Source organism: Leucoraja erinacea, chromosome 16 (assembly GCF_028641065.1).
Source record: "Leucoraja erinacea ecotype New England chromosome 16, Leri_hhj_1, whole genome shotgun sequence".
NCBI classification, from domain to species: domain Eukaryota; kingdom Metazoa; phylum Chordata; class Chondrichthyes; order Rajiformes; family Rajidae; genus Leucoraja; species Leucoraja erinaceus.
This window is the reverse complement of record NC_073392.1, coordinates 28,824,745-28,850,282: the sequence shown is the minus strand read 5'-3', so window position 1 is coordinate 28,850,282 and position 25,538 is coordinate 28,824,745. Positions and strand designations below refer to the sequence as shown.

Genomic DNA, 25,538 nt, shown 5'->3' with positions numbered 1-25,538 from the left:
CAACATTCACAAATACACACTGGTTCTATGTTATCCCACTTTCTCACCCACACACTACACACTGGGGGCAATTAATAGAAGCCAATTCACCTCCAAACTCGCACGTCTTTGGAAAGTGGGAGGCAGCTGCAGCACCCGGAGAAAACCCACCCGGAGAAAACCCAGGCGGTCACAGGGAGAACTTGCAAACTCAGTGCAGGCAGCACCAGCAGTCAGGGTAGTTTAGTTTAGAGAAACAGCATAGAAACAGGCCCTTCAGCCCACCGAGTATGTGCCAACCATCAATCACCCCACATACTAGTTTTATCCTACACACCAGGGACCAATTAACTTATAAACCTGCATGTCTTGTGGGTTGAAACCAGAGCACTCGAAGAAAACCTGCGTGATCACATGGAGAACATACAAACTCCGTACAGACAAAGCACGTTGATTCCGGATCACTGGCATTGAGGCAACGGCTAAACTGCTGTGACACTGTGCCACCCAAATTGATTGCATGAATGGGAAGAGATCAATGCCTAGCTACTGTATATGGAACTGTTCTATAACACATCTAGTCATAGTCATACAGCATGGAAACAGGCCTTAGGCCCAACCTGCCCACACCAACCACCAAGGTTTCACGCTCCCCCTCCTTGCGTCCAAAGCAAGGCTGGACGCTGTCGGCCAAGACTGCTCTTACCCTCCTACCATCCGGGAGGCGCTACAGGTCATGAGGAACAGCTTCTTTTCGCACGGCTGTCACTCTTCGTTGGCCAAGCTGGGCATCCGCGAGTCAAGGCGCCAGACGGTGGAGGGCTCTACCCGAGCCGGCTGCCTGCCCCTTTTCCGGGGATACGTCCGTGCCCGGGTGCGGATAGAAACAGAATACGCCCTGTCTACGGGCACCCTGAGGGAGTTATGCGACTGCTGGGCACTGAGGGGGGTTGAATGTATCCTGGACAAGGATTGCAATAGAGTTGTTTAGCAGTCACTTACCATATTTGTTCGTCTCGTATTATGGTGGTGTTTTGTTTTATTGTATTGTAAATACTATTTTAATATTTGAATAAATATTTTTGATTAAAAAAAAATAAATAAAATAAAATAAAATAAAAACATGACTCTTCGACACTAGTCCCACCTGCCTATGTTTGGCCCATATCCCTCTAAACCTGTCCTATCCAGATACTTGTCTAATTGTTTCCTAAACGTTGCGATAGTACCTGCCTCAATTACGGCCTCCGGCAGCTCGTTCCAAACACCCGCCATCTTTTGTGTAAAAAAGTTACCCCTCGGATTCCTATTAAATCTTTCCCCCTTCATCTTAAACCTATGTCCTTTTCATTGCAAATCTATTGAATGATATTTTCCCCTTTAGACTTTATTATAGACATTAAATGCCTTACACTTACAAATGGGTCTTTTCCCTTGAGGGCACATTCCTGCTCTTGACCGGGCAGCGCAGGCCAGTAAATCTGCAAGAGAACAAGGAAAAGAATCGTTAAAGTAGAATTAAATAACAATAAATCCAATGAAGCGATTCACGCACAGAAGTCCATCTTGCTGGATGTTGTCTTAAAGCGTGTTAATCACTAATTAACCTTACCTTTCGATGTTGCCGCAACGGGACTTTGATTCACCATTAATATTTAGTGACGCATTTTTCTTCCATCTTTATCAGATTCCGGAATCTGGCGCTCAAAGATAGCAACTCTACCGCTGTGCCACCATGCCGCCCAAACTGAGATCTTGTGCAATCTGACATGACTTCAATTATAGAACAGTGCAGCACAGGAATAGGCCCTTCAGCTAACATTGCCTGCGCTGAACATGATTGCAAGACCAACTCCTCTGCTTTCCCTTAATCCCTATCCCTCCATTCCATGCATACTGTTGCCTCTCTCCAAAAGTCTCTTAAATGACCCGACCATACCTGCCTCCACAACCACCCCAGCAGCGTGTTCCAGGCACCCACCACATTCTGTGAAAAAAAAAAAAAACTTGCCCCGCGCATCCCTTTTAAACTTTGCCCCTCTCACCTTAAAACTATGCCCTCCAGGGAAAAAGATTCTACCGCTGCGCCATCATGCCGCCCAAGCCTATGCAAATGGTTCATTGGGAGGTTAATTGGCCCTTGTGTTAACGGGACCCTTGTGTGTAGCCGAGTGGTGGAATAACAGCAAATGGAGTGTGCATCATTGATACAATTTAGTTTATTTTAAAGATACAGCATGGAAATAGCTCCTTCAGTCCACTCCAGTTGCCAAGTTGCCCCACATTTGGTTTCAAATGTTTAGTTACTGATAGACATTGTGACAAGCAGATACTGCGATGGTCACACCCTGAGATACAGGATGGCTTAGAATAAGATTTACAGTTTAGGTCGCCACACTACAGGATGGATACGGTGGCAAATAGTGAGAGAGAGAGAGAGAGAGAGCGCTGAACAGATTCACCAGGATGTTGCCTCGAATTAGGGTTGTGGTTCTCAGGGGAGATTTTTTTTTTTTTTTTTTAATCACCAGCCAGAACCCACCACCATAAATACAATACAAACATATATCCATACTAAACTATTATACAATTATGATACAATCCTTATTGAGGATACATTCAACACCCTGCGGAGCCCAGCGGTCCCGGAACTCCCTCAGGGTGCCCACAGACAGGGCGTATTCCCTTTCTAATCCCACCCGGGCACGGACGTAACCTCAGGGGAGATTGGATGGGCTGGCTTTGTTCCCACTGGAATATTCAAGGCTGAAAGGTTTATAAAATTATGAGGGGGCAAAAATCGGGCAGATAGTCAGAAATGTTTTTCCCCAGAGTGTGAGAAAGTCCAGAACTAGGTCCAGTACACAGGTTTAGTTTAGTTTACTATTGTCACGTGTAGAGGAAAAAGCTTTGTTTTGTTGTGTGCTTTCCAGTCAGCGAAAAGACTATGCATGATGACAATCAAGCTATCTAGTGCACACATACATGATAAAGGGTCCCTCCATAACTCCCTTGTCAATTCTTCCCTTCCCTCTCGGTCCACCCCCTCCCCGGGCACTTTCCCTTGTTTAGTGTTCAGGTGCACAGAGATAAAGTCCAGTAATCGTTTCGCCGAACACCTCCGCTGATGAAAGATTTGTTGGCTCAGAAACTCCCCTCCCACTCCGGGCTCCATGGCCACAGCGAGCAGCACCGGAAATGAGGTAGGTTTGGGGACGTCACCCCGGGGGCATGAACATCGAATTCTGCTCTTCTGTTAGTCCTTGTGTCTCCTTGGATGTCTTCCAGTTCCTTGATAACAGATCAGTCTGGGCAGAAGCTGTCCCTAAATCTGGAGGTGTGCGTTTTCACACTTCTGTACTTCTGTCTCATGGGAGAGGGGAGAAAAGTGAGTGGCCAGGGTGAGATTCTCGGTCCTTGAGGCAGCGTGAAGTGTAAATGGAGTCAATGGGAGGCGGGTTGGTTTGGGGGATGGTCTGGTCGGTGTCCACAACTGCAATTTCTTGCGGTCTTGGATGGAGCTTTTAAGGTGAGAGGGGAGAAACTTAAAGCAGGTCTGAGGGGTATGTTTCTGATACAAAGGGTGGTGAATATCTGGAACGAGCTGCTCGAGGAAAGACTAATAGACGGGATGTCTTGGTCAGCCCTTCAAACTATCTTTAATCAGACTTTAATGTTTCTGTGCTACATGACTTTATGAGTCTACGATAGTTACAGCGAGATATTTTGCAAACTACAGATGCCAAACCGTGACATGATTGGAATGTCATAGAGTCAGTCTTACAGCATGGAAACAGGACATATGGCCCAACTCACCCACATCAGCGAACATGTCCCATCTACACTAGTCCCTCCTGCCTGCATTTGATCCATATTTCTCTAAACCTGTCCTATCCAAGTACCGTCTAAATGTTTCTAAAACGTTGCGATAGTCCCTGCCTCAACTACCTCCTCTGGCAGCTCGTTCCATACACCCACCACCCTGCAATGTCCCAGGCACTGGTCTCTTGTGATTCCTATTAAGCTGCATTCAGGGAAAGTGCTGAACACATCTTTCACTGGAGGTCCATGTGTGATCCATGTCCTCCAATACCAGGCAATCAAAGCCAAACCAAACATTGACACAACTAATTAGTATAAGACTAGAGATTTGGGTAATGGGAGTGATCCTGTTAGATCAGTTTCCCTTCATTTTGAAGGTTATTTGTTTTTGGCTTTGCTTCATTTTTCCATGTAGTTAATTAAATTTCACTTCACCGTTTGCCTTGGGCTACGATGACCTCAGATTAATACCAGCCCCCGGCGATCTCCCAGCCGAGAGTTTGGTTTCACTTGCCTCAAACGCACAAGGACCTAGGGAAACGTTGTGTTACTTGGTCAACATATGAAAGGGGGCGAGTGCGGGAGGAATGGGATGGATGGGATATGGCACAGCAAGACTGCAGGAATTGCGTTACATGCAGCTGTTCATTTAAACAGGAGAAAGTCGGAATAGGAAAAGACAAGAACTGGGCCCGTGGGAGATTGTTTCCAGGTATTAACTCCCGCACCTCACAGGTCCGTGTGCAGGTTTCCATTATCTGCAAGATGATAATCTGGTTTGGGTTTGAGCAACTGCAGCCTCATTCCTTTCAACAGCACCCAGCTAAATACTTCCAAGTGATAGGATCTCAAATTAGAAGTTCTCTATTACAGTTCGGCACGCTATACTCCAGCGCTGATCAGTGTGAAGGATGACATGCCTTGCAGAACTGCCCTCCCCCCAGCAGAGTTCTCCCTGGCATAGACCCAATGGTTCATGCCAACACAATAGAGCCCAAGGATGGCTTTATGATGAATGGACATCATTGTCGATTGGAATTCCTGAGAGGTCACGGGCAGACGCTTTAACAGCTGAACTGAATCATAAAATCATTGAATCATAAAGTTGGTAAACTTGCAAACTGAAGAAGGGTCCCAACCCAAAACATTACCCATTCTTTATTCCAGAGATGCCTGACCCGCTGACTTACTTCAACATTTTGTGTCTAGCTATATATACCAACGTCTGCAGTTTCTTTCTACACATAAAACAGTATAGTACAGAAGAAGCAGGCCACTTGGCCCTTTCGGCCTATACTAGCTCCCAGAAGAGTAAGCCCATCTGCCACATCGACCCCTGTAAGAGACTTCTGGAGGGTTACGGTCTGAGCGCAGGTATATGGGACTAGGGGAGATTATGTGTTCGGCACGAACTAGAAGGGTCGAGATAGCCTGTTTCCGTGCTGTAATTGTTATATGGTTATATGGTTATTATATGGACTGGCACATGGATGTGCTGGGGATGGAGGGATATGGATTATGTGCAGGCAGATCAGTGCAGCACGGTGGCGCAGAGGTCGAGTTGCTGCCTTGCAGCATGTGAGACTCCGGTTCGATCCTGACTACTGGTGCTGTCTGTATGGAGTTTGTACATTCTCCCTGTCACCATGTGGCCTTTTTCTGGGTGCTCCAATTTCCTCCCACACTCCAAAGATGTGCAGGTTTGATTACTCTGTACCGACAGCAACCGTAGTCAGGATTGAGCCCGGGCCTATAGCACTGTAAGGCAGCAACTCTACCGCTGTGCCACAATACTGCACTTACCTAATCTCATTTGCCTGAAATTTATCCATATCTTTCCATTTCCTGCTTTTCCATGTGTCTATCTAAAAGTCTCTTGAAAGCCACTATTGTATCTGCCTCCACCAGACCCCTGGCAGTGTGTTCCACGCCCCAACCACCCGCCGTGTATCAATACTTGCCCCGCACATCTCCTTTTAACTCTGCCCCTCTCACCTAATAGCAATGGCCTCTGGGCGTTGGATATTTCCGCCTTGCGAAAAAGATTCTGTCAACTTTATTTATGCCTCCCATAAATTGTTATACTTCTCTCAAGTCTCCCCTCAACTTCTGACATTCCAGAGAACGTTGAAACATTGTTTTAGAAATGCTTTTCTTTGGAGTGTTTTTGAAAAAGTATGGATGACTATTGTGCAGGCCCGTGAGGTTTGCTTGTTTTATCACCAGCTCATGGGGATAATACGCCCGGTTTCTGACAGGGAATGCTGTATAGGTTGACAAGACTAAGTCAACAAGGAAGTCAGCACTTCTGGGAAGAGATCGCAACAAACAGAGATTATGAAAACATAAACAACACCAGCGGAGCCGCAGGGGGTTGTATGTTTGTCTTGTGGAGTCAGGACAGGGGGAAATCGCATTGCGTTCGAGGTACAGTAGCTCCAACCATCCCGGTGACCCTGCCTGAGGAACGGCCGGGAGAGACTTGGGGCCTTAGCCTCCACATCGTGACTGTGCGCAAGGAGAGTCTTGATTGAGAAGTGGCTTCCTGCCTATTTACTCTGGCAAGCCGGACGATTTCCAATTAGTTTCAGTGCTGGCCTCAACTGTTTGCTGGGCTCCGTGGAATAACATTTATTGAAATGGGAGAGTAAGGCGTTTCTAAAGTAACCACAGTAGCAAAGAAAATCATCATCTTGAAAATCATCTTGATCTAATCACTCATTGTTCTGCGTTTTCACTTGGGTGGATTTCCTTGCATTGGGATTAAATGCTCTGTTGGCCCAACTCCTGGCAACAAGAGATGACAAAGTCACTAACAATGTACATTGTAACCATGGTTTCCACCTTTAATTCATAAATTTTTTAAACATTTAAAAAAAAATCTGATCATTGCTGGCAAGGCCAGTATTAGTTGTCCATCCCTTATTACCCTTGGAGAAGGTGGTGGTGAGCCACCTTCTTCTGGTGAAGTCTTCCCACAGTCCTGTTGGGGAGCATTTTATTGGATTTGGTTTAGTTTAGTTTAGTTTAGAGATACAGCACGGAAACAGGCCCTTCGGCCCACCGAGTCCATGCTGACCACAATCCCCGTACACTAGCACTGTCCTACACACACACACGGGACAATTTACAATTTTACCAAGTCAATTAGCCTACAAATCAGCACGTCTTTGGAGTGTGGGAGAAAACCAAGGGAACCCCTTATGGTCACAGGGAGAACAAATTCTATACAGACAGCAACCATAGTCAGGATTGAACCAGGTCTGTTTGACCTGGTTAAGAGCCCGACTTGGTTGAGAAGCCGCAGTGTATATTTGTAGATAGTACACACTTCGCTCTAATGGTGGAAGGAAGGAATGCTTTGAGTGGATTGAGTGCCAATGCAGTTTGTCCTAAATGCCTTTGGGCTCACTCAGACTTGAAGCTGAGCAGTGTCAACCAGGGGCTTGGATAGACATGGGAGGGATAACTATTTGCAGGAACCCGGGGAAAAGAAGAAACCCAGGGAGTTGGAATGAAGGTAGGAACAAATACACTGCAGATACTTGTTTACGCAAAAAGATACAAAAAGGGCAGAAGTAACTCAGTGGACCAGGTAGCATCTCTGGAGAATAAGGATTGGTGACGTTTCGGGTCAAGACCCTTCTTCAGATGTGGGGCATAGTCCATTACATTCCTGAATCACGCCTTGTACATGGTTTAAAAACTTTGATGGGAGTGTGGGAGCTGTGTGTGGTCCTGTATTGATATCATTCCATTGTATGTTTGGATAAGTTAGGCTAATTTTTAACATTTGTTATTACAGTCCCACTAAGGGCTGAAAACTGCCTTTACACATACGACTACCTCCTCTAATTAGAAGAACATTGCCCATTTGATTTACGATGCAACACATACATAGTTATGCCATTCTATTTCTATCTCACATTTCTTGCTGGACCAGGAATACAATGAAAGACCACGACCTGATTAATGACCCCCCTGAATCACCTCAAACTCACTTTACGCTTCAACCTTGCCCATATGTTTACTTGATTATTACATTAATCCCTCCTGTGTCAATTTGATTCAGCTCCATGGAATCGTAGAACAGAGTTTGAGTAGTTGCGGCACAGAAGGAGGCCATTCAGTCATCACGGCGGTGCCAGCTCTTTGTAACGCAACCTCTTCCTTCCAATTAGGATGCAAAGTGCTGGGGTAACTCAGTGGGTCAGGCAGCATCCCAAGAGAACATAGATAGGAGACCTTTGGGTTGGGACCCTCCTTCAGACACAAAGAGATGGAGTAACTCAACAGGTCAGGCAGCATCTATGGAGAACATGGATAGGTGACGTTCCGGGTTGGGGATCTTCTTCAGATGGCCATTGGATAGACAGTGTCTGAAGAAGGGTCCTGACCAATAATGTCACCAATCCATGTTCTCCAGAGATGCTGCCTGACACGCTGAATTACATCTGCACTTTGTGTCCTTTTTTGTAAACCAGCATCAGCAGTTCCTTGCTTCTACCTTCGTACCAATTCCCTGCCCTTTCCCCCAGGGCCCTGCAAATAATTTTTCCTCATGTGTCTATCCAAAATCCCGGTTGACTCTCCTTCCATAATCCTTAATAAAGACAGGAAGATCCATTCCTCAAACAATCTCTTGCCTGTTGGGAGAGGGGAGAGGGGAGAAGAGAGGGTGACCAGGGTGAGACTGGGCTTTGATTATGCTGGTGGCCTTGCTGAGGAAGCGTTAAGTGCAAATGGAGTCAATGGAAGGGAGGTGGGTTTGTGTGATGGTCTAGGTCATGTCCACAATTCTCTGTAATTTCTTGCTATCTTGGATGGAGCAGTTCCCAAACCATGCTGTGATGTATCCCGATAAAATGCTTTATACGGCACATCTGTAGAAAATTGGGGACATGCCAAACTTCCTGTGCCTTCTATAAAAGAAGAGGCATTGGTGTGCTTTCTTGGCCTCTAAAACAAAATGTCAGTAATTCTTTCATCAGACAAGTATGCCCCAGAGCACACAAATGAACTAATAGGGACTGAGAGTGAGTTACCTCCTTGGCATCAATGGCTGGCTGGTCAAGTTGAAGGGAGTACAGGGTATCTTTGGCTCCAATGAACAGCTCATCACGATACTCATCCAGAAACATGGAACGGAAATCCAGGAAGCCACGGTGGCCAAAGAAGATAACAGATCTATTGGCAGTCAGCAGGTCTGAAACAAAAGTAACAGCAGTGTTTAGATGTTTAACATTGCCAGTAAACTCTTTGATTCCTTTCTTTAGTTTCTCAGAAGGCTTAGAAAGTTCGGCATGTCCCCATCGACTCTCACCAACCTCTGCAGGTGCACCATAGTAAGTGTTTTATCGGGATGCATCACAGCTTGGTTTGAGAACAGCTCCATCCAAGACCGTATGAAATTGGAGAGAATTGTGGAGGCAGCCAAGACCTTCACGCAAGCCAACCATACACTTCACGCTGCCTCGGCAAGGCCATCAACATCATCAAGGACGTCTCACCCTGATCACCCCCTCTTCTCACTTCTCCCATCAGGCAAGACATACAGAGGTTTGAAAACACATACATCCATATGCAGGGGCAGTTTCTTCATAGCTGTTATCAGGCAATTGAACCATCTTATCACCAACTAGAGAGTGGTCCTGACCTACCATTTACCTCATTGGAGACCCTCGGATGATCTTTAATCGTAATTTACTAGACTTTGACTTACACTAAACGTTATTCCCTTCATCCTCTATCTGTATGCTGTAAATGGCTTGACTGTGATCATGTATACACTTTCCGCTGACTGGACAGCACGCAACACAAAAGCTTTTCACCTTGGTACATGTGATAATTAACTAAACTAAACTTTGTCGTGCAAATATTGATTGATTGAAAGACACAGCTTGGAAACAGACCCTTCAACCCACCAAATGCATGCCGCCCATCATTCACACTAGTTTCATGTTGTCTAATTTTCTCATCCACTCCCTACACACTAGAGGCCAATTAACCTGCGAGTTTGTAGGTTAATTGGCCTCTGTAAATTGTCCTTAGTGCGTAGGGAGTGGATGCGAAAGTGGGATGACATAGAACTAGTGATCAATCGTCAGCACGAACTCAGTGGGCTGAATGGCCTGTTTCCATGCTGTATCGCTAAACTAAACTCAGCGGGTCAGGCGGTATCTCCAAAGAACATGGACAAAGTGGTTTGGGATCCAATTTCTATCTATCTTCTCCAGAGATGCTGCCTGACCCGCTGAGTTACTCCAACACTATGTGTCTTGTGTTGGAGTAAGTGTTGTTTGGAGTTGTACAGTGGAGACACAAGAGACTGCAGATGCTGGAATCTTGAACCAAAATCAAACTGCTGGAGGAACTCAGCAGGTCAGGCAGCATCTGTGGAGGGGATTGAAAGACTGTTCATTCTCTCCACAGATGCTGCCTGATCTACTGAGTATCTCCAGCAGTTTGTTTTTTGTTCAAGATTCCAGCATCTGCAGGATCTAGTGTCCCCATCCAGCATTGATGGAAACAGAAGAAAGAATTAAGGTCCTGTCCCACTTGGGCGTCATTTGCACGTCACGCAGGTAGCACGTGAAGATTTTGTGAATACCAAAATCCTGGGATGTTGCACACGACCGCGTGTCACTGCCTACGCCACCACGCGCCATGCGCGCGTAATGCACGCCATGCACACATCACGTGCGCGTCATGACGTGCGCATCATGTCGTGACGCGTAAACGATGTCGCGTAAATCATGTGGGACAGGCTCTTTAATGTTTCAGGTCAAGGATAAGCTCTGACCAAGAGCCTTTTGAACGGAAATAATTTAAATCGCTTTACAAAGAAGCTACTGAACCTGCTGGGTTTTATTAAATCTTCTGCTTTTATTTCAGATTCCCAGAATCATCGTTTTATTTTGTTTTCAACCACAGGGGTCTGCTGCTCCATGAAACATTTCCAAGTTCTGGTGGGGAGTAGGGTTAGGAGGGATTTCAGTTCCTACTGTTAATGCCTGTGAATATTTCCTGTGGATTTTTTATTAATGCAGAAAATGAAAATCTGAATGAAATGCTGGCAGGTTTTGAGAGTAGATGTCCTGGATACCGACACAGTCATCATCTCTTTTGGAGAGGGATGGAGGAAGATCAAAGGCAGAAATATTTGGCATTCACAATCACAATCAGTGGTGCAGTGGTAGAGTTGCTGCCTTACAGTGCCAGAGATCCGGGTTCGATCCTGACCACGGGTGCTGTCTGTCTGGAGTTTGTACATTCTCCCTGTGACCGCATGGATTTTCTCCGGGTGCTCCGGTTTGCACCCACACTGCAAAGACGTGCAGGTTTGTAGGCTAATTGGCTTCAGTAAAAATTGTAACATTGTCCTTTGTGTGTAGGATAGTGCTAGCATACGGGGATTGCTGGTCGATGCGGACTCAGTGGGCCAAAGGACCTGTTTCCGCGCTGTATCTCTAAACTAAACTAATAAACAAGCCACTTTTTATCGGTGATGTGAGGTAACTGCGGCAATTTGGGGACTGCAGCAACTTATTTATGCACAGCAAACCCCCCACAAACAGCAGTGCATTCATCAGCAGGGAAATTTAGTTCATTGATGCATATTCGTGAGGACTCCAAAAATAGTCCATCCCCTTGTCCTCCTTAAAATAGTGCCAGGGGTTCTTTTCCACTGACCTAGGAAGGTGGATGAGACCCACCAGGAAGTCCATGGCTAACTCTAACATCAGCCTGGATTTAGTGCTGAAGGCTCCAGAATGGAATACTCGGATCTCTCACCATAAAGCTATGGCCTCTTAGAGCCATAGAGTCAAACAATGTGGGAACAGGTCCATCAGCCCAACTTGCCCACGACAACTAACATGTCCCATCTACACTAGTCTCACCTGCCTGCAATTGGTCCATATCCCTCAAACCTATCCTATTCATGTACCTGCCAAAATGTTTCAGAAACTTTGCGATAATACATGCCTCAACTATCTCCTCAGGCAACTCGTTCCAAAAAGTTACCCCTCAGGTTCCTATTAAATCTTTCCCCCTCACCTTCAACCTATGTCCTCTGGTTCTCGATTCTCCTACTCTGGGCAAGAGACTCCGTGCATTTACCAAATCTATTCCTCTCATGATTTTGTACACCTCTATAAGATCACCCCTCATCTTCCCCCGTGCTCCAAAGAATAGAGTCCCAGCCTGTCTTGTTTTTGACACGCTGTTTCCACACTGTTTGTTTGACTCTATGACATATAAAACATTAAACATTGATAATGTTTCCCGTGCTCCAAAGAATAGAGTCCCAGCCTGTCTTGTCTTTGACAAGCTGTTTCCACACTGTTTGACTATGACATATAAAACATTAAACATTGATAATGTTTTATTATTAATGTTTGATGCTTTATGTGTTATTCTCAACTGTCACTGTATGTCATGTTGTCACTTGCGGGCGGAGCACCTAGGCAAATTCCTTGTATGTGAATATACTTGGCCAATAAACTTATGCATTCATTCATTCATTTGGCCAATAAACTTATTAATTCATTCAAACTATCTTTGTTTCTAATCTTTGGTTTATTATATAGAAAAATGGCAGTTTGCCAGGGTTTGGTCTAACCAATTACTTTAAATTCTAAAGCCCAAGGGTAACCTCAGGGAAAATTATATCTCACCGCATTCAATATTCACTCAACTTTGAAACCAATTGTTTGCACAGAGTAAGTAAATAAACAGCAGCATTTGTTCAAGACTCAAACGCTGATGTAGAAGAAAGATACAAAGTGCTGGAGGAACTCAACGGGTCAAGCAGCATCACTGGAGAAAAAGGATGGGTGGTGCTTTGGGTTGAAACCTTTCTTCAGACTCAATAACTTTTCTTCAGAGTTTGAAGAAAAGTTCTGACCTGAAACGTCACCCATCCTTTTTCTCCAGTGATGCTGCCTGACCCGCTGAGTTACAACTCCAGTACATTGTGTCGATCTTCGGTATATACCAGCATCTGCAGTGCTGTAGAAGAAAGGTTTTTTACTCCAATATAACAGGACTGCTCACAACTGGCATCATACACTGACCAGAGGTTTCATTCTGGTTTGGTTGAACTAGTTCAGTGGAATTTGTTTAATAAACTGTACTGGGCCCGCATCTAATCGCAGTGTTTGATTAAATGTTTGGTGTCATGAACTAATCCATTGAGCAATCCATTGGTGCTTTATTGTCACAGTGAAATTCTCTCCATGCATACAGTCCAGTAGACTGTAGAGTATTCCTATACCTAAGCACAATCCCCAATTAGCAAAGTGTACAGAAATAGTCCACTGAAACTTCATGGAAGAGGCACCAAGTTTTGGAGCCATTTTCAGAATCCAGTCTGGTCCGCACTGTGGACCTTATGAGCGGTGCTCGATCCAGGCGAGCCCCAGGCTAATGCAGGGCCTCCAGCCATCACCTTCCATGGATCTCCAGATTGTCCAGCGAACTGATGTCCCTCGCCTCACCCGTCCACCAATGTGTCCCAGAACCCTTCTTCAGACCCCAAATGTCACCTGTTCCTTTTGTCCAGAGATGCTGCCTGATTGCTGAGTTCCTCCTGCATATTGTGTCTATCTTTGGTATAAACCAGCATCAGCAGTTCCTCCCTACACACTTGGAGACCCCCCCCCACACACAAAGTCAGACAGCAAAGGTGTCCAAGTATATTTTGGTCTCCTTTATCTGCGTTTAAACATTGTCACTTTATTTATTTCTGGTGGTGAAGAAGTGTTTAGCTGTGGTTTTCATCTAACACCATGCCTGCTTTCCCCTCAGCACATGAGTCCTGTGAATTCCAAGAGAGTTCAGGGCTATTCCCATTCATAAATCTCGGGAAGGTGATGAAATCGACTAATCTCTGTAGCATTTACACCTCGGTCCTTGGCAGATCTGACACATAACTCACCCGAGCTGTCAGAGCTAGCCGGACACCATCCGTTTGTTCAGCTGGTATTTTCCACAAAAGAACTACTCTGTGTCCGCCTCATCCGAGCTACTTCATTCCCATTCCCCTCCATCCCGCTGCTTCCCGTGCATCGGCCTGTACTCTAATTCCATGCCATAACATTTGGACATTGTTGACTCTCTAAAAGGGGGATAGCCATATCAAGCCAACCACACCATCAGTCAGATCCCCGATAATCTAATCCCTATATTGGAGCAGGCTGCTCTCAAGTGTTCACAGGGACACCTAACACCAAAGTTAGAAGGGTGAACAATGGTGCAGTGGTCGAGTTGCTGCCTTTACAGAGCCAGAGACTTGGGTTCAATCCCGACTATGGATGCTGTCTGTATGATGTTTGTACGGTTTTCCTGTGACCACATGGGTTTTCTCCAGGTGATCTAGTTTCCTCCCACACCCTAAAGATGTGCAGGTTTGTAGGTCATTTGGCTTTGGTAAAATTGCAAATTGTCCTTGGTGTGTAGGATAGTGCTAGTGTATGGGATGATCGCTGGTCAGCGCAGATTCGGTGGACCTGTTTCCGCGCTGTATTTGAAGATGTTCAGTTTAGGCACAGTGGCCTGATGTGCTTGTTTCTGTGATGTACAACTCTTATACTCTGTGAAATGGCCAAACCAGACACAGACAGAGAATGCAGATTACATAATTTGATATTGAGTCAGGAGTTTGTAAAGATGGAAGAAGAGGTGTCGCTCCTCAAGCTCGTGTAGGAGTCTCATTAGAGCAGTGCTGGAGGCAGAGACAGTGAGGTGCGACTGGGAATGGGCAGTGATGTAAGGTGGAAGCTGAAGGCTTCCTTATGGCTTCCTTTGGAGTTGCTGAAAAATAAATGTGCAGCAGATCTCCTCCCTGCTAAGGATGCATTCTCGATCTTCCCATCTACCTCGATGGGGCCCTTGCACTTTTTTTTTTATCGGCACTTTCTCCGCAGCTGCAACACTATATTATGCATTCCGTTTCCTTGTTTCTTTCCTGGGGCTACTTAACAATCCCTCTCTGTCAATCTCTGCTACAGACTCATGGGTTAGAATTTAGATGTTACTGGACAAATATTATACCCAAACATTGGTTGGATTGAATTAAGATGTGGAAACGAGGAACTGAGAGTTAGGAAAGGGCATCATTTTGTCCCGAGAGAGAGAGTGGCTCAGGTAGAAAGGAGAAGAGAACCATTTTAACAGAGATGTCAGCCACCAGTCATTTATAATTAGACTGGCGTCTCAGGTTGACATGCTTCATCCTTTCAATTAAGTCCAGGTTTTCATGTGCCTGTTTGCCATCACTTTAGTTTTGATCTGATCTTCCGCTCCCGATATTGTCCCCACATTGACAGCCTTTGTCTCCCTCGCATATCATTTGTAGCGGGCGGTGAGAGGCTGTGTGGAGATGTGTCGGGAGATGCGGGGGAGAATCATCACACAGCAGCCTCTCTCAGCAGCTTGTCGGACACCACTCAGGGGAACCTCGGCAGTTTGTAACTGCATGGCACAAGACTAAAATCACCCAACCTCCCAAGTCTTTAAACCGTGGAACAGTACAGAAGATAGACACAAAATGCTGGAGAAACTCAGCGGGTCAGGCAGCATCTCTGGAGAGAAAAATAATAGGTGACAGTTCAGGTCGGACCCTGCTTCAGACTAAAGGGGGGGGGGGGGGGGGGGGGGGGGGGGGGGGGGGGGACTGGAGGCGAGAAACAGCCAGAACAAATCAGGGCCGTCAACAGATGACCTCAGGAAGGGTGGAGCCCACTATGGCCCATTGTTGGCTGGGGAAGAGGGATACAGGAATGCGAACAGTGAACCTGGGCCATTAGGGCCCATGAACCCACTGCCAGGGGTGATGTTGAAGGATGCAGATACAATAGCGCTTTAATGAGGCATTTAGATAGGTTTGAGTTAAAATTCAGGGAGTATGGGTGGTAAGACGGTGGATTGGAAGCATCTGGAAGAGTAATATCTACATGGATATCTACATGGATAGGACAGGTTTTCGAGGAATATGGACCAAATGCAGGCAGCTGGGACTAGTGTAGCTGGGATATGTTGGCCGGTGTGGGCATGTTGGGCTGTGTGGGCATGTTGGGCCGGTGTGGGCATGTTGGCCGGTGTGGGCATGTTGGCCGGTGTGGGCACGTTGGCCGGTGTGGGCACGTTGGCCGGTGTGGGCACGTTGTGTGGGCACGTTGGGCTGTGTGGGCATGTTGGGCTGTGTGGGCATGTTGGCCGGTGTGGGCATGTTGGCCGGTGTGGGCATGTTGGCCGGTGTGGGCATGTTGGGCGGTGTGGGCATGTTGGCCGGTGTGGGCACGTTGGCCGGTGTGGGCACGTTGGCCGGTGTGGGCATGTTGGCCGGTGTGGGCATGTTGGCCAGTGTGGGCACGTTGGGCTGTGTGGGCACGTTGGGCTGTGTGGGCATGTTGGCCGGTGTGGGCACGTTGGCCGTGTGGGCACGTTGGGCTGTGTGGGCATGTTGGCCGGTGTGGGCATGTTGGTCGGTGTGGGCATGTTGGTCGGTGTGGGCATGTTGTTCGGGTTGGGCATGTTGGCTGGTGTGGGCATGTTGGCTGGTGTGGGCATGTTGGCCGGTGTGGGCATGTTGGCCGGTGTGGGCATGTTGGCCGGTGTGGGCATGTTGGCTGGTGTGGGCATGTTGGGCTGTGTGGGCATGTTGGGCTGTGTGGGCATGTTGGGCTGTGTGGGCATGTTGGGCTGTGTGGGCATGCTGGCTGGTGTGGGCATGTAGGCCGGTGTGGGCATGTTGGCCGGTGTGGGCATGTTGGCCGGTGTGGGCATGTTGGCCGGTGTGGGCATGTTGGCCGGTGTGGGCATGTTGGCCGGTGTGGGCATGTTGGCCGGTGTGGGCATGTTGGCCGGTGTGGGCATGTTGACCGGTGTGGGCATGTTGGCCGGTGTGGGCATGTTGGCCGGTGTGGGCATGTTGGCCGGTGTGGGGATGTTGGCCGGTGTGGGCATGTTGGCCGGTGTGGGCATGTTGGTCTGTACTCCCAACGTACTACTGTATGACTCCATGACTCTATTAAACTAAAACACAAATGAAGATTTAGTTTAGTTTAGTGTCACGTGTACCAAAGTAGGGGTGGGAGATTGCAACCTTCACGTGGTCCAGCTTGTTTCAACAAATGCAATCAACCTGGCGTGCACAAGCAGAAGATCAAACAGAACAAGTTGTCTTACAGCTTTAGGCTGTGCACGCTATACACAAGACGAAGAAGTACCGAGGTACAGTAAAAAGCTTTCTTGTTGCTTGTTATCCAGTCAGCAGAAAGACTATATATAATTACAGTCAAGCCGCCCACATTGTGAGTCGAAGCAGGGCTGGGATCATGCAAAACTCCGGAAGATGTCGGCAAACAATTGTCTCCAGCCTCAGACAGTTGCCGGGGAAATGGTTGGTGGGCAGGGAACCAAATACAATGGCCTTAGTCTTTCCCCATGTTTAGTTGGTTGGTCATTTTAGGTCACAAAGGTGAACAAGCCACATGATCTTTTCCTTCCCTGTCAACATCTCTTCACTCGGGGCTCCAAGACCAATTAATATCTATACACACGAACACTGGTTAGTTGGTCATGGAGGCTGAAGCTCGATGACATGGACATCTGCCTCAGGCTTACCGCCGTAATAACACAGGGGCACTGTTTTACATTTGGTCTCCTTCAGTCCGCTGACAACTCAGGCATTAAACCCTCTTTGAGTGAGAACACATTCTTTCTATTTACCCTGCCTAAAATCGCAAGAAATTGTAGAGAATTGAGGACGCAGCCCAGACCATCACACTAACCAACCTCCCTTCAATTGACTCCATCTACACCTCACATTGCCTTGGCATAGTCAGGTCAATCACTCCTCTCCCCTCTCCCATCAGGCAAGAGGTACAGAAGTGTGAAAATACACACCTCCAGATTCAGAAGGTAGACAAAAATTATGGAGAAACTCAATGGGTGAGGCAGCATCTGTGGAACGAAGGAATAGGTGACATTTCAGGTTGCTCTGAAGAAGGGTCTCGACCCGAAACGTCACCTATTCCTTCGCTCCATAGATGCTGCCTCACCCGCTGAGTTTCTCCAGCATTTCTGTCTACTTTCGATTTTTATAGCATCTGCAGTTCTTTCTTAAACACCTCCAGATTCAGGGACAGTTTCTTCATAACTGTTAGCAGGCAACTGAACCATCCTACCACCAACTAGCGAGTGGTCCATCTACCTCATCGGAGACCCTCCAACTATCTTTAATCGGACTTTACCTTGCCCTGAATGGTATTCCCTTGATCCTGTATCTGTATACCATGAATGCCTTGATTGTAATCATATATAGTCTTTCCGCTGACTAGTTAGCAAGCAACAAAAGCTTGTCACTGTACCGAGGTACACGTGACACTAAAGTAAACTAAAGTAAACTAAATCCTTCAACTAGTAGAACTGCCACCTCAAGTTCCAACTGTACAGGTTCTATCCTGACCTCCGGTGCTGTCACTGTGAGGTGTGTGCGTTCACCCTAGGACCAATTGGATTTCCCAAGGGTGCTCCAGTTTCCTCCCACATTGCCAAGATGGGCAGCTTGGTCGGTTTATTAGCCACTGTATATCTTCCCCAGTGGTGGTAAGTAGCAGAATCTTGTGGGAGGGCAATGTGGTGGCTTGATGGAAATACAAGGTTACAAGGAGTATGATTACTCTGTGAGCTGGCATGGTCTAGATGGATTGCATGACAATGTTTGGTTCTGGGCACCATGTTAGAGGAAAGATGTTGTCGAGCTGGAAAGGGTGCAGAGAAGATTTACGAGGATGTTGACAGGACACGAGGGCCTGAGCTGGAGCGAGACGTTGAGCAGACTAGGACTCTATTCTTTGGAGCGCAGGAGGAGGAGGGGTGATGTTATACAGGTATACAAAAATCATGAGGGGAAGAGATCGGGTAAATGCAGTCTGTTGCCCAGAGTAGGGGAATCGAGAGCCAGAGGACATAGGTTTAAGATGAGGGGGGAAAGATTTAATAGAAATCTGAGGGCTGACTTTATTGCACAAAGGGTTTACGGAACACACTGCCAGAGGAGGTAATTGAGACGGGGTACTATGGCAGGGTAATAAGAAAGGTTTACACAGGTACATGGATAGGATAGGTTTAGAGAGGCTAATTGCAGGCAGGACCAGTGTAGATGGGGCATGTTGGTTGGTGTGGTCGAAAGGCCTGTTTCCGTCTTGTATGACTCTATGACCCCATGTATGTCTTTCATATCAAATTTAGGTGTTCGAGGTATTGACGGAGAAATTACTTTCTCCGCTGAAAGAAAAGTTTCTATAAAGGGTCGGATGTAATCTTAAAAAGAATGTTTGTTAAGGGTACAATCACAGGGTCGTGGACAATAAATGTAGCCTTTCCTATTACATTGATCGAGGCAGGGTGTGGGGAAAAAATGTCAACATCAAGATCAATAGATGTTTATTTGAGGAGTGCATTGGGTATCATGGTGATAAAGAGAAACTGTAATATCGCTGAATAGGAGGATGGGAACAAAGGACTGAGTGACCTATTTATGTTCCTCTGACAATCATAGTGCATTGAAGGCAAAATGTTTCCATATGCTGGGAGGAAAGAGGCTTGGTCTGACCCACCCTGGCCCTCTTTCACTGCTTTGTCACAGTGTGGTCCTGACATCACACACTGTTTTCTCAGTGAAAGCCAACAGCCAACAAAAGCAAACTAACTCCCTTTTTCTCCATAGCAAAAGAGTAAAATGCATCAAGGCATGAAAGACATTGCTATTTTTAAAGTTCCTTTCAGCAGCTTCGCCCACTGTCTATAAAAGTGTTGAACTTGGCAGACAATGTTGGAGCGGTAGAGTTGCTGCCCTACAGCGCCAGAGACCCGGGTTCGATCCAGACCATGGGTGCTGTCTGTACCTACTGTGTTTTCCACATGGGTTTCTCCAGGTGCTCCAGTTTCCTCCCACACACTCAAGACCTACAGATTTGTGGTTCTGTAAAACTGGCCTGACATGTATAGGATAGAATTATGGGTGATTGCTGGATGGCACAGACTTGGTGGACTGAATGGCCTGTTTCCACGCTGTATTAAGTTTAGAGATATACACCACGGAAACAGGCCCTTCGGCCCACCAAGTCCGCACTGACTGGCGATCCCCGTACACTAGCACTATCCCACACACACTAGGAACAATTTACAATTTTACCAAGTCAATTAGCCAACAAAACTGTACGTCTTTGGAGTGTGGGAGGAAACCGGAGCACCCGGAGAAAACCCGCGCAGGTCATGGGGAGAACGTACAAACTCCGCACGGACAGCACCCATTGTCAGGATTGATCCAGCGTGCCTGACGTTGTATGGCAGCAACTCTACCATTGCACTACTGTGCCTCCCCAGTTCAACATATTTACAGACAATGCTATTTAAAGTAACTTAAAAATAACTATTTTGATGCCTGCATGCGTGAGAAGGATATGTAATTCATGGAAAGTCCTGGGTAATTCTGGAGACTTGACATTTCTACTCAACGTGTTCTAACGGAAGCCACCGAGCCTGTCCCCCGCGGCCTAACGCAAGGCCCAGCAGACCCACCCATGCTCGTCCACTGAAGGCCGGAGACCGGGAGGAGAGGGATATCGGTTCACAGGTCGACCAGAGAAGGCAACGGCTGGAGGCCCACAGTAGCCTGGGGCTTGCCTGGAACAGGCACCGCTCGTAACAACCAGGGAGCGGACTGGACTTTGAAAATGGCGCCAAAACATGGCGCCTCTTGCACATCGGGATCAGTAGACTATTTCCGTACATTTTGCTAAATTAGCCAACTGAAACATCCTACCAACAGCTGGAGAGTAGTCCAGGACTCCCATCTACGTCATTGGAGACTCTCGGACTATCTATGATCGAACTTTACTGGCTTTATCTTGTACCAAATGTTATTCACGTTATTCTCTTGTATTGTGAATCTGTACACCGTGGATGGCTCGATAATAAAAATGTATTCTCTTTCTGCCGTGTGGGAAGAAACCAAAGATAGGCACAAAAAGCTGGAGTAACTCAGCGGGACAGGCAGCATCTCTGGAGAGAAGGAATGGGTGATGCTGCCTGTCCCGCTGAGTTACTCCAGCTTTTTGTGATTGTCTTACCGCTGACTGGTTAGCACGCAACAAAAGATTTTCACTGCGCCTCGGTACATGTGACAATAAACACAACTCAAACTAATCGGGGATGTGCTGGGGGTTTGGCAATACTCTACCGGACTGTTTGTGAGAAAATAATGTCACTGTGCGTTTGCACTTCGTAAATGTGACACATTTAAGCACCATTGGAAACAAGCCTACTAGAGTGAGCCAAGCCCATTGTTACAGCATAAGATATCGATAGCCTTAAACCACTTTCTGCAGGCACAGGGGATCATTTATTCTTGTTACTACACCGCCCTAAGTTGTAAAACATCTTGTTAACAGATACTTTTGGTGCCCAGCTCATTACCTGCCATCATAAACATGCTGCCTACCTGCCTTTCTAGAGTTTAATTGTTACTTCAAATGTCAGAATCCAGTGCGTTAAATAAGTACCATGGAACCGTTTACATCACAGAAACTATTCCTCAGCAGTTAAAACAGCTGCGGAGAAGGCAACTTGCTGATATTTCACTCTGGGTGGGCTGAAAGTTAATAAAATCCTGACTGCTTATTTATTGTGGAGGAAGTGACTGGTTTCATGGGCACAGAGAATATTTTGTGGATCGTGTTGTTCTTCTGACGGTGGTGAATGTTAAATTGACTTAGCCGCACAGGTATTTAGATCAGGCTTTGAAGTTAGACATGGGGGCACTGGGCCTGTCTGTGCCTCATAGAAACATACCGAATAATGAAAGGCTTGGATAGGGTGGATGTGGAGAGGATGTTTCCACTAGTGGGGGAGTCTAGGACCAGAGGCCACAGCCTCAGAATAAAAGGATGTGGCTTCAGAAAGGAGATGAGGAGGAATTTCTTTAGTCAGAGGGTGGTGAATCTGTGGAATTCATTGCCACAGAAGGCTGTGGAGGCCAAGTCAATGGATATTCTTAAGGTGGAGAATGACAGATTCATGATTAGTAAGGGTGTCTGGGGTTATGGGGAGAAGGCAGGAGAATGGGGTTGAGGGGGAGATAGATCGGCCATGATTGAATGGCGGAGGAGATGAAGGGCCGCATGGTCTAACTCTGCTCCTAGAACATGGATTCTGACATTCTTACTTAAAGACAGATCTTGCATACCTTTATATAGTTGTGGAGACAGTATGTTGATTTGGGACTCAGTCTGTAATCAATAACGTCTCACATTATAGAGTGTACAAAATCATGAAAAGAATAGATCGGGTAGATGCAGAGCCTCTTGCCCAGAATAGGGGAATCGAGACCCAGAGGACAAGGGTTTAAGGTGAGGGGTGAAAGATTTAATAGGAAACTGAGGGGAAACATTTTCACACAAAAGGTGGTGAGGGTATGGAAAGTTGAGGCAGGTACTATCGCAACTTTTAAGAAACATTTTGACAGGTGCATGGGTAGAGCAGGTTTAGAGGGATATGGGTCAAACGCAGGCAGGTGGGACTAGATAGGACATGTTGGTCAGTGTGGGCATGTTGGGCTGAAGATTGTTTCTACTTCTCCCGTCTCCCCTCAGGCAAGAGGCACAGAAGTGTGAAACCGCAAACCTCTAGATTCAGGGACCGTTTCTTCCCAACTGCTGTCAGGCAACTGAACCACCCTTACACCAACTAGAGAGCAGTCTTGACCTCCCATCTACCTCATTGGACTATCACTGAACATTATTCCCTTTATCCTGTTTCTGTACACAGTGGACGACTTGATTGTAATCATGTATAGTCCTTCCGCTAACTAGATAGCACACAACAAAACAACTTCAATGTACCTCAGTACACGTGACAATAAACACATCTAAACTAAGCTTCATCCCCAACAACTAAAACGAAGGCACTTCTCACATTGTTTTCCAAATAGAACAGGAAACATGAGAAACCGCCCTCTGAACAGTTACCAGGTTGACCACTTGAAAGATGATCATTCAAAGAAACGAGGCACCTTAACCCAAACATGTCGCAACTAACTCCAGCTTTAATTGGTAGCGAGCAGACACTAGTCCGATTCAATTTAGGCCACGTTACCAGAATCCTTCTTTCCTTGCCGCGCTCATAGCCTGGAGGCTTAGAATCATGTTACAGTTCAGTTGCAAGTGCACCCGAGGCCTCCATACCGTGTCATTCATCATTTGCAGAGCCGGGTTAGGCCATTTCACTGTGCAGTGTGGGCTTTGTGGCAATGATGCTGCAGTGAAGTAAGGAAGCCAATCCTAAACAGCTAAAGAGATGCAGGGAGAAGCTGGTCAGACTTGGATCGCTTTCTTTGGAACGCGAGAGGTTAAGTTGAGACTTGATATGCAGGAAGTCACTTTGCACCATTAGAGGGTTTTGATTAGGCTGCACTTGAAGCATTTTGTGCAGTCCTGGACACTCCATTACAACAAAGACATGGAGGCTTTGGAGAGGGAGCGGGAGCCGAAGAGGTTTACTAGTGTGATGCTTGGATTAGCTGGTATTAGCTACACGGAGAGGTGGGACAAACTTGCGTTGTTTTCTCTGGAGTGTTGGAGGCGGATAGAAGTATATAAAATGAAGAGAGGCATAGATAGGGTCGGCAGTCAGAACCTTTTTCCACCAGAGTGGAAATGTCCACCACTAGAAGTAGAGGACATAGCTATAAGGTGAGAGGGGAAAAGTTTGAAGGAGATGTGCGGGGCAAGTTATTTTTACAGAGCGTGTTGGAGGCCTGGAACGCCAAAGGTGGTGGTGGAGGCAGATACAATGGCGGCGTATTACGTCCAAGGCCCAGAGACCCCACGCCGACCATCGGTCACTCATTCACACTCTGAAGAAGGGTCTCACCCATTCCTTCTCTCCAGAGATGCTGCCTGATCCGCTGAGTTACTCCAGCTTTTTGTGTTCTGGCCATTCACACTAGTTTTATGCTATCCCACTTTCTCATCCACTCCCTACAAACTAGTAGCGATTATACAGAGGTCAAATCATCTAAAACCTGCACATCTTTGGGATGTGGACGGAAACCGAAGCACCCGGGGGAATGCCACACGGTCACAGGGAGAACGTGCAAACTCCACACAGACAGTCGATCCTGCTGAGGTCAGGATCGAACCCGGGTCTCTGGCGCTGTGAGGCAGCGGCTCTACCAGCTGTGCCACTGTGCTGCCATTGTCACAATGTCAGGTTATGTTGAACATATGCTTGGTCAGAAAACACCGCAAACTAAACAAACTCGGAGTCTGAAGATAGGTCCCGACCCGAAATGTCACCTAACCGTGATCTCCAGATATGCTGCCTGGCCCGTTGATTTACTCCAGCACCGTGTGTTTTGCACAAGATTTCCACATCTGTAGTTCCTTGTGTCTCCATTAAAGAAAGGAAGTTTCTTAATACAAAGGGAACACGTTGAAACCCATATAATTGTATGTCGTGGGTTTTCACACATGGGTACTGAGGAAAAGGTTTGTCAATGACTCACAGCTTGTTGTTGGTGGAAAAAACGCCTTCGGCATTAAAGTATCCTTTCCTGCCTCAATTATTTACAACGGCCTCTGGTCCCGACACGGGCAGAAAAATCAAGACTTTTGCAACATAAGGTGATTAATCTAAACATCTGCAAGATGAAAGGTCTTGATTAGGGTTCCCACCAAACAAGCCACAGGAATTGCTGTTGCACAGATGTAAATTCACATACAAATAGATTAATAGTTTGCAGGAGTGGTGTAATTAGCATTTATACAGAGCTTTCCTTTGATGATCGTTCTGCCTCCGTGATTAGAGATCTTAACTCCATGGCAGGAGATTGCCAATTACAGACACAGTTTAGTTTAAAGATGCAGCGCGGAAACAGGACCTTTGGCCCACCGAGTCTGCGCCGTCCAGCGATCCCCGCACACTAACACTATCCTACACATACTAGGGGCAATTTACATGACAAAGAGGGAGAGAGTCAGGGGAATTGTAGTGAAGGCAAAGCCAAGTGAAGTGAATGGGACGATGCAAAATTTGGATGCAGGAAACAAATGTTGAGAAGGCAAATATTCCCGCAAGTAACATGTTTGCTCGATACCTTCATTGGCCGGGGCGGCACAGTGGCGCAGCGGTAGAGTTGCTGCCTAATGCCCCTGTCTCACTTAGGAAACCTGAACGGAAACCTCTGGAGACTTTGCGCCCCACCCAAGGTTTCCGTGCGGTTCCCGGAGGTTTTTGTCAGTCTCCCTACCTGCTTCCACCACCTGCAACCTGCAACCTCCGGGAGCAGTGTTTACTACGTTTTGTAGTATTTTCCTCTCCAGGGCGCTCAAATTGCCGAACCAAGCCATGATGCAACCGGTCAGTATGCTCTCTACTGTGCACCTGTAGAAGTTAGATAGAGTCTTCCTTGACAATCCGACTCTCCGTAATCTTCTCAGGAAGTAGAGGCGCTGATGAGTTTTCTTGATAATTGCATTAGTGTTCTCGGACCAGGAAAGATCTTCAGAGATGTGCACGCCCAGGAATTTGAAGCTCTTGACCCTTTCAACCATCGACCCATTGATATAAACGGGGCTGTGGGTCCCCCTCCTACTCCTTCCAAAGTCCACAATCAGTTCCTTGGTTTTGCGGGTGTTGAGGGCCAGGGTATTGCGCTGGCACCATAT

General features: G+C 46.8%; 1 protein-coding gene across 1 annotated transcript in view; it reads right to left on the bottom strand.

Annotated features, from left to right (window-relative positions):
- sema3bl (sema domain, immunoglobulin domain (Ig), short basic domain, secreted, (semaphorin) 3bl) overlaps window positions 1–25,538 on the bottom strand; it is a 139,975-nt gene that overhangs the window by 58,290 nt on the left and 56,147 nt on the right. The window contains exons 2-3 of the mRNA XM_055648015.1: window positions 8,847–9,007; window positions 1,398–1,460 (exon numbers count right to left, since the gene is read on the bottom strand). Coding sequence (XP_055503990.1) covers window positions 1,398–1,460; window positions 8,847–9,007 — 224 coding nt within the window. The remainder of the gene's footprint in view (window positions 1–1,397; window positions 1,461–8,846; window positions 9,008–25,538) is intronic.